Source organism: Manacus vitellinus, unplaced genomic scaffold, assembly GCF_001715985.3.
Source record: "Manacus vitellinus isolate BGI_N305 unplaced genomic scaffold, ASM171598v3 scaffold_1_pilon, whole genome shotgun sequence".
NCBI classification, from domain to species: Eukaryota; Metazoa; Chordata; class Aves; order Passeriformes; family Pipridae; genus Manacus; species Manacus vitellinus.
The window spans coordinates 31,456,748-31,466,353 of record NW_021939396.1 but is presented as its reverse complement, the minus strand read 5'-3'; the positions used below and the strand labels follow the sequence as shown (position 1 = coordinate 31,466,353).

General features: G+C 41.6%; 1 protein-coding gene across 1 annotated transcript in view; it reads right to left on the bottom strand.

Annotated features, from left to right (window-relative positions):
- The window catches only part of SBSPON (somatomedin B and thrombospondin type 1 domain containing), a 20,608-nt gene extending 11,266 nt beyond the window's left edge, over positions 1–9,342 (bottom strand). Inside the window, exons 1-2 of the mRNA XM_029959365.1 lie at positions 9,264–9,342; positions 7,573–7,917 (exon numbers count right to left, since the gene is read on the bottom strand). Coding sequence (XP_029815225.1) covers positions 7,573–7,917; positions 9,264–9,342 — 424 coding nt within the window. The remainder of the gene's footprint in view (positions 1–7,572; positions 7,918–9,263) is intronic.
- Positions 9,343–9,606: the final 264 nt, after the last annotated feature.

Sequence of the window (9,606 nt, the reverse complement as noted above, 5' to 3'; positions counted from 1 at the left end):
CGCGGGGTCCCCATGGTAGAACTCACCTAGTAATGTCCCACACAGCGATGTTCTTTTTGTACCGGGGTGTACTGGGACTTACACAGCCATGTCCCACACAATAGTGTCCTGCTTTGCATGGACTCACACTGTGACCCTCGAGTGATGTCCTGTGCAGGGATGTCTCACACAGCAGGACCCATACTGCCATGTCCCACACAGTGATGACCTGCAATGCACCCCATGGCAGTCTTCCATGTGGTGATAACCCTCACAGCAACATGCCACACAGAAATGTCCCAGGAGGTGGTGACTCTCACCAAGGTCCTACACAGCAGTGTCCCACACTGCAATGACCCCCACAACAATGGGGGGGTCCCTCCCACAGAGAGATGTCCTGCACAGCAGGGTCCCATGTATTGCCAAGCCACAGAGAAATGTCCTCCACAGTGGTGTCACACAGCCAGGTCCTGCATGGGACCGATCTCCAGAGCAATGATCCACCTGGCACTGTCCTACACAACTGTGAACTGCTCAGCCGTACCCTGTACAGTGGTGATGCACATCACAGTGACCCACACAACTGTCCCAGAGCGTCCCTATCCATATCCACACAGCCCAGTGGCTGGGAACGGCCTGGGACTACGAAACAAGATTTATTGGTACAGGCACTTTCTCATTTCAGGGCACATCCCACACAGCCAAGAGTATTTGCTGTGTTATGTTTTTCATTTTCTTTCTTTTTTTTTCTTTTTTTTCTTTTTATTTTAAACTGTTTCCAGAACAAACAAAAGAAGCTGTACTTGCAGGTGCACAAGGAAAGCAAGGTGGATTCCCAAGTAACTTCCTAGAATACAAAGATTTGGATTCTGGTTTTCAGTTCACTTCAGTGCTAAGAGGTTTTCAGGATTAATGGAACCTGACAATTTTAGCCAAAAGTCAAATCTCAAAAGAAAGTAGTGAGGTGACTGCAAAAATATGCTAGCTTTGCACACTTCAATTTGCAGATAGTTACTAAAGAGAGAGACATCTGGTCTCCCAAGCTGCCTACAGATGGGAGGTAACAGTCTATTATATTATCTATTACATGTGGGTACTTGAATCCCCCCGAGACAGCTTGGGCCAGGCAGAGTTTAATTTCTTGTAGCCATCAAACATTGCTGTTAAAATGTTGTCTAAATCCCTGAGGACTGGGTCTGCACTGTTATCCAGTGTGCCATTAATGAACTCACTGGCATATTGCCAGCCTAAAACTTGAACCTGTGAATAGCAAATGTTGGGGGAGTTCCTGCAGTGGGTGAGATGAGAACAAGACTTGCAGCCTGCCTTGGTAAAGGCAGTGTGAGAGAAGGAATGCCTCCATGTTTTCCTTTCCTTTATTGTATTCCTGTGCTTCACCTGAAAGGCAAAATATTAGCAAATAGTAGTAGAAACTACCTTTGTAAGTAGATAAATTGCACGCAGACGACTTATGCTAAAAGGATAAGTCAGTAAAACTTGGACAAATTCAGAACAGATTAAAGAGGGGCTTTGTCTCAGTGGATATGTTTACAGAAAAAAAACAAGAAAATATGTCTGCAATAGTCCAGTAAAAAAACAAACAAACAAACAAACAAAAAACCCCAAACAGAATACAAACTAAAAATGCTATAATTTCTACTAGATGTAGTAAAGCAGATGTTTCAGAGCAAATGGAAGAAAAGAATCTTAATTGGAGGAGAGAACAAGCTCACCCAGTTTGTTCTGGCAAATACTTTGTTTTTTTCCTTTCAGTGTAGTTCCTCTCTATTAGGAGTAGCACTAGGTAACCAGGTGACTAAGAGGGACAACGCAACACAGTGATGTGTTCTCAGGCAATGATGCAGCATTGAAACTCTTACAGGTAATTCCAACAAAATAGGCAGAGATTTCTTTCTAGTCTGATATGAGATGGTCCTCAGAAAGTAGATGTTGCTCATGCCCTGCTGTTGGTTATCTTTTTGTCATGCAGAAAACTTTACAAGGACAAGCAGTGTAGGGCAAGGATAATTTAAAATGCATGTGTAGGTAAGCTTAGGGAATGTGCAGAGCCCTTGCTCTCTCTTCCTCGTAAGCCTCAGAGGAGCATTGCATGGAGCAGAGGTCATCAGGCATCTGTTCTACATGTGCACTTTGTGCCAAAATATGTCTTAATCCCAGAGGTGAGGAGAAATCTAAGGACTGTATTGTAGTCATCTCAAAAACAGGTGTTACTGTTGGCTCTGAGATTTTGAAAACCATGGTCTAGATCAAGTTGTTGGCCATTTTTGTACTTTTTTCCATTTCTGCCCTATTTTAGCTTTGGAAACTCTAAACTCAAATTTCCAAACTAAAACCTAACTGCAGTATTATATGATAGGAGGGGAGAAGAAACCAAGGCTGTGAAAATTTTTTTTCAACTAATTTTTCAAACATGTATATGGTTCCAATGAGTCTTGTTCCATCATTTTATTTCCAAGCAAAGTGTATCCATTGCTTTACATGGAGTTCTCCTTGGTTTGAAATACCACAAAGACAAAACTGAGACAAATGTGTCCCAACAGTAAATTAGAATCTTTATTATTTACCATGCTTACCAACGCTATTATTTACCATGGTTGTTTATGCTCTCTCTGTATAAAGAATGTAAAGCAGAGCCAAACTCTTACTCTCTGTCCATTCTTGTGGTGCACAACTACCCATAAGATTAGGCAGAAGGCTGAAAGCACTTGCAAGTGGGAACAAAATATACGTTTGATAGTAAAATACCTCTCTTATTTTTCAAATTTTACTTACAGCTGCAGTGACTTTGAGTACCTGATGTAAGGACTATTCAACTCAACTTCAAAGTCTTTTTCAAATACATTATCTGTCAGCCAGTAGCATTCCACATGCCCACACCTCCTCATGAGCAAACTTTCTGGAAGGTCCTAACTTGCACAAATTTTTCTTTGCTTCTAGGAGGTTAATCTAATGGCATCAAAATGAGAAGACTTCAAAGATCCTGCAGGGCATTTCTTTTTCTTTCAGACTCATGTTTGCACACAGCTCTATTTATTTGAGAGAAATAACCTTCCAAAAGCAAACCACTTACATTTTATATTGAGACAACAAAGTGACTGATGTAACTACAAAGGCTACAGGCTGTCTCTATCCTGCTACACAGGGCCGTGCTTCCTGAGAGCACCACACTCAGTTTCAACCTGAGTTTGTTATGAGGCCCTTGTTCCCATTGTTCTGAAAAAGTAGACTTTCTCCTGATAAGAAATAATCCCTACTAAGGTGAATAACCAAATCATGGTGTTTGCTAGTGTAGCTGACAGCTTAAAGCAATAGCAACATTTTGTATGTAAGAAAAATGAGGAGTCATTTGTCTTCACTGACAATCAGCCCATATAAAAACACAGTAGATGGTACATAAAAGAAGGTTTCTATAGTTCTGTAGCCTGCGCAGTTATACAGAAAGCATGATGCTGTTTCAATGACTAGCTTGTCTACATCAAATCACTCATAAGAGAGCAGACTGAATACCTGCCTATATTTAAGAGGTCATTTGCTGTGCAAAGAGGCTTTCCCTTCCACCCACTTAGCCTTGGCAGTCCTGTCAGGCACAACCCTGAAATGGGAGATGCACTGGCTCACTGCATCCCAGTTACAACCATTGATTTTGGTTAGGGTTGGTAATGATGCCTAAAATCACTTGAATTTGAGAGGTTAATGGAATTATATCAGAGCTATCTATCAGGATATTTTTAGCTTATTTTTAAAGGCCTTCATCCTCCCTGTTAGCTGTTGAAGAAACGTCCAAGTAGGGAGATGAATACAGAGCTGCTTTCAAGCTTCCACACAGAAAAATTCAAGCAAATCTGTATGTCCAGTCTAAGCCTATTAGGACTGGAAAACATCCTTTTCCTGTTTTTTCCCCTGAATTTCTCCTTTTTTCAGTTCAGGGAGCTGAAATGAAATGGAGCAGCTGAGCCAGCGTGAGGAAGGGGGGGTAAGCCAGGGCAGAAGAGGCAGAGGACAGCAGGACTGCCTCCACCAGCAGCAATTAATGGCTCAGCTAGTGCACTCATAAGCAAATGTGCTGAGTACCTGGCTATATTTGAAGAAGGGCATTTGCAGCATAACCAGTGAAGCACAAAGTGCTGAGTTTTTTAGCTCCTGGTCCTGGAAAGTCCTACTGTTATTCAGACAATCTGTCCTGGTTCTTCAGGCCAAATAGGACACTTGTGCTTTCAAAGGCTTTGCTCAGATGTGAAGGCATCTATTCATTATGTGTGAGGAATACAGTCCACTTGACTCCTGTTTGTCAGTTATCTTCCTGCAGGGTTCACCAGGTAGTTTTACATTTTAAAGGCACACGATCAGTCAGAGTAAGAGAAGGTGGCAGTTTAACACAACCACTTTCCAAAACAGAACTGCCTCTTATAAAATTGTGGATCCCTTCAAAGCCACCTTATTCTGTGATTCTGTGATTCTGTGAAAATAAGTATCCCAGGATGTTATTCCACAAACGTTCCTGTTTCTCCCGCTTTGGGGTTATTTTCTTTAGTATTTACAGACACCCTCTTTTCTGCAATCATGACAGAATCAATTACTTCCCTTCCCAATGTAGGAATCATTATTATTATTTTAAAGATAGAATAAAACAATACTGAGAGATTAGGGCACCTATCCAACAAAACACTTGAGCACTTGCATAACCCAAGGCACACAGCAACCCCACCGTAGGACTGTTCTCTTGTTCCAAGTTGTGCAATCTTGGAGGATTTACTGAACTGGGGCCTCCTGCTGTGCCCCAGGGCTCCCTGAGACTCAGCTCCCTTGCTCTCAGCTGCACACTGCAGCCACCAGCCTCTCCAAGCACAACCTCCGAGCAGCCGTGCTGTTCTGCCAGATCTAGAGCAAACATTAGCCCTGATTTAGACCCAGCTCCTTTTTCGTCAGCATATAAAGCCAAAGAGGTGAATAGGTTATCCTCAAATTCATTATTTAAGTTTGTGCAAAAAGTGGCTAAGACTGTTTATTTCTCCTTAACTCCAGATCAGATTTTCCCTGCTGCTTTAAACTATAACCAGTATTAGCATAGTACTCAGTCTATTTCTTTCACAGTTATCACACACAGTAGCAAAAATTCCACATCTTGGAGTTATTGGGTGGTATTGATGATGGTGCATTTTGCAGAAATGAATGCCACTCCCCCTCCTGCAGCTGCTGAGCACGTTCTGCTGCAGAAATAAACACATTTCTGTCAATGAAGAAAGCAGGAATAACTACGAGTTTTTAAAATTAGGGCACTGAACCATTGAGAGAAAGAGTATTTTTTTCTGATCATAATCCCACTGTTAAAAACATCTACCAGTCTTTCAACTGGTCTGAAGAAAAAGTGAATTTTGCTGACTTGAATCGTTTGAAAGTAAATGATGATTCTGGTGTACACTGGCTGGCAGAGGGAACTGTTTATATAATTCTAGGCTTGCTAATAACCCTCTTCATAGCTAGAAATGGTGCCAGGGAAGCTGCTGGCTATGTAAAAATGCTCTCCCATTTCCTTGCCTTTACTGTTTTCTGTCACAGCTTGTTTTTTTTTAATTAGTACATGCACTATTTTTAGTGTCTGTAGACAAAAATGTATTGTTCAGTCTAAAATGAGGCTAGGTACCATGAAAATGTTTTCAGGGAAAAATATTTGGAGCCAGAGTTTGTCTTTGGCTGTGTGCAATGAAAGTTTGCCTGCTTAGTCCAATTAGTTACAGCCATGTCACTTCATGTAAGTGAATGTAGCTGTGTCAGTGTACAGGGCAGATTTTGGCTCTCATGCTGCAGATGAATATTTTAAACCACACACAGCTAGCATCTGCAGAATCTAGAATATTCTGAGTTATTTTTTTTCCATCCAAATTTCGTGCACACCTTGTTGTTTAAGAGCAGAAGAGAGAACAAAACTTTTCACTCAGATCATGGACTTTATGCAAATGTGATTTTTGATAGGGTACCTCTTTGTAACTCACCTAATCACCTCTAAGAGACCTTAGAGGCCCTGCATTGTAAACACATTGGACGCTACACTGGGTTCTACCCATGTGTGTACACACACCTGCATGAACCACACAGGTAAAGGTGCAGCAAGATTTTGTGACCCCCTAATTCAGCCTGAGGAAATAGAAAAAACCTCTTCCATGTCTAGTAGTCTCAGCTGAGAGGCGAGATGTGAAGCCTTGTCATATCAGTTCCCTGCAGACTTTTAAATCAAGCTCTGTCTTGACCATTTTCTTCATGATTGCCCGAAGCCCAGTCCCCCACTATGCCTCCACTCTAGTCAACCATTAAATTCCTCTAATGGGCTCCAATATGAGGGGAGAGCTTATCTATGTGAAAGTAGTATTCATAATGGGAACCCAAGAAGAAATCCACCAGAAATTAGGAGCTCTCCCAAACAAAGAAGTACCTTCTGTACTCTGGATACTACTGCATTCTTTGATTTTGCCTAATTAAAAAGAAGCATATATGTTTACCAAGAAAGACCCCCAAAATAAATCACTCCAAAATACACACTTGCCCTTTTAAAAAAGATAAATATTACTCATGTTGCTAACACACTTGTGAAAGTTTAGGCAATAATGTGGTGACCAAAAAAGCAAGACATGTTAAGTGTAGGATCAGTCTTAGTTGCATACATGAAATGAGTTCTGATAGTATTTTCAGTAAAAGAAACCAAGTATTTCAGGATGAGAGAAAAAAATATGATCTCCAGTCATCTGTCAACTGTGCAATGTAGGCTTTTAACACTTCACCAGATAATTCTAATGCAGAGGCAGATGACTTACAGTTAAAGTAGATCTACTTTAGAGTCGTAGACTTTTTCAACTTTTTTCAAGTTATGGGTCTCTAAAATATTCCAAATGCACTGACCTCTCCAGAAAGAGCATTGGTTTAGAGAATGGAAATAATGGAGAAGTCATCAGATCCTACAGTAATCCAAATAGTTTTGTTTTCATATGTGTTCAGCTGTGTTTTCCACCTCCCATCACTGGATCCTCCCAGTAGAATAACTATCAAACCTGCTGTAATACACTAGTGACCTTCAGCCAGAATAGGACAGGGCTGGATGACAAAAAGAAGAGAAGTTATGGAATGAGCCTCAGAGCTTGGCTTGGCTGTAGAGTCTGCTTTAGATTTGCTATTGCCCACTCTGGTCTTTCAACACCACAGGATTTGAGTATCCTTTTCTACCTGCAAATACAAGGGTTAGGACCTGAAGGTCCTCAGGAGATGTGTAGGTACCTCTGCAGGGGAGGGAACCTCTGCAGGGGAGGGAACCTCAGAGGCATTCTCAGAAGCTAGTCCAATTGTTACCACTTTTTTCTTCTGTTCAAATCTGTCTTGACAGCAATAGCCTTTGACTAAGCTGCCACAGAACCACAGTATGTGCATATGGTACAAAACGAGCCTCATCAGCCAAGAAACAAATCAACCTTGCAGAGTTGCATCAAGTGGAGGATCTAGTCCAGGAAGATATCCCCGCTGCCACCAATACTTCAAGGCTTCTTTCTGGATATTCTCTGCAGGTGTCCTCGGGACTGTATCACCTACCAAACATGACTTGCTTTTCCTGCCTACCACCTTCTCCACTTGGCTGCTTCGGCCTGTGACACGTCCAGGTGCTGCCCGAATGGTCCTTGGCACTCACTGCCTTTGCAGCACCAGCACGGCCAATTCGGCTGGAGACAGCCAGCTGGATTGGGAGAAATTTTCCACAGAGACCCTGAATGACTTCACCTGGTATAACCCCATCTCTGTCTTTGTAGGTTGTCCCTGCAGAGGTAAGTGGCCTCTCCTGGACTCGCAGAGGAGTGCACGTGAAGGCCTGGGAGTGGGTTGATGTTTTCTTAGCACTTACCCTGCTGAGAGGACTATTATGTGCTTCCTTCTTTTGGGCTACAAGTAACAGATGTGTCCTTATTCATAGAAATGCTAACTAGGAGTGCAGGCAGGGGCAGTGATCACAGAGTCAAAAGTCCCTCCTGCTGCAATGTAAATATTCTTGAGTGCTTTGCAGTTCCACTTGCAAAACCTGTGCACTTTTTTAAAGACAAATAATATAAAATTTAAATAAGAGGTCAATTCCCACTCTCAACTGGAATCACTCCACATGACTTACATGGAAGTGTGCTGTTTTAGATCTGCCTTTTTGTGTTTCAACTAGTTCATGAGCTCAGAAATTTTTGGAGTTCTCTGCACTTCATAAAATGGCCCTACATCAGTTTGAATTTCTTCCCGATGTGTAATACTTGCACGTCCTCTCCCTTTTTCAAAAGGCTTTTTGAAGTAATATTAAAGAGATTTGGAGGGGCCTTCTTTCCAAATGGCAGCTAGAAGAGATGAAGGAGTGAGAGCACCAACTGGGGACAAACACTGAGAAATAATCTTTTTCTACTGAGATGTTCAATTTGCAACCAGTTCAAACTCTGAACTCAGGATGGATGCTTCTCTTTTTGCTGTTACTGCAGTTGAAATAGCACCAAGTCTGGTCTGGTGTACATTCATCTTGGGCACAACTTTGTCACCTAAAATTCAGATTACCCAGAATTTGCAGAAGGCTCATAAAATATTGAACAGTGCTAAAGAGCACAAACAATTTATGCAGCCTGAGCCAAATTCTCCCCAGGACAAATTTACTATTGTGCCATTTTTAAAACTTTTTGGTTTTTATATCACACAGCAGCATATTGTAATTTGGATGCAAATGGGTGACACTTCAAGGATACTTCAGATGGGTTCAAAGATGGTAGTAACTAACTCCTGGACTCTCCCTGCTTACTAGGAGAGTCTAGGAGTTAGTTACTACCACTGCATAGTTGGAAGAAGAGCCTATAAATGTGACTAGGCTCTACATTCTGTTGGGGTGGATGTGTGGTGAGGGCAGATAGAGCACTGAACTCAGCAGGAGTCAGCTCAGCTTTACCTGTAGCAGACGAAGCAGAACAGCCATCTCATCAGCCAGTGGCTGCAAGTGCAAGGGCTTTTCCCATCCAGGAAACCCACTTATTGATGGCCCTGAATTTATCCCAGTACTTCTGTGTTTAAATGTATGCATGATATGTGTAACTGCATAATATATAAAAAGGTAATTAATTTTGTCTTGTTTTTTTTCTACTTTTCTCTTAAATGCATTATTTTGCTATCTAGCTTGAATAAGGGAGTACTTCAGCTGTGTTTCTGTCTCTCCCTCGATTCCTATATTGGCTTAGTTACAAAGCAGAAGTCTTCAGGGTAGAGGATACCCGCAGTTAGGCCTCTGTCTGAAACATGCTTATCAATTCCCTGTGAAGTTATCTGCACCTTAATTTGATTGTAGACCATCACGGCATGTCTACAAATTTGATATTGAAATTTTTTACATAATTTTTTTGTTCAGCTAGAGATATACCCCTGGGAAGCAAAACTAGATATACTGCACTTAGTGCATGGAGAAGCTTATATCTCAGAAAGGAAAGCAACACTTTTCTCATGGGATCACATTTTGGTTTTATCCACCATTCACAAAACCCATAGAACTGTCCTCCTGCTGCACTGAATATGTACCAGTGCAGAACGGACCATCAGCAATTTGTAAGCTTTTATACA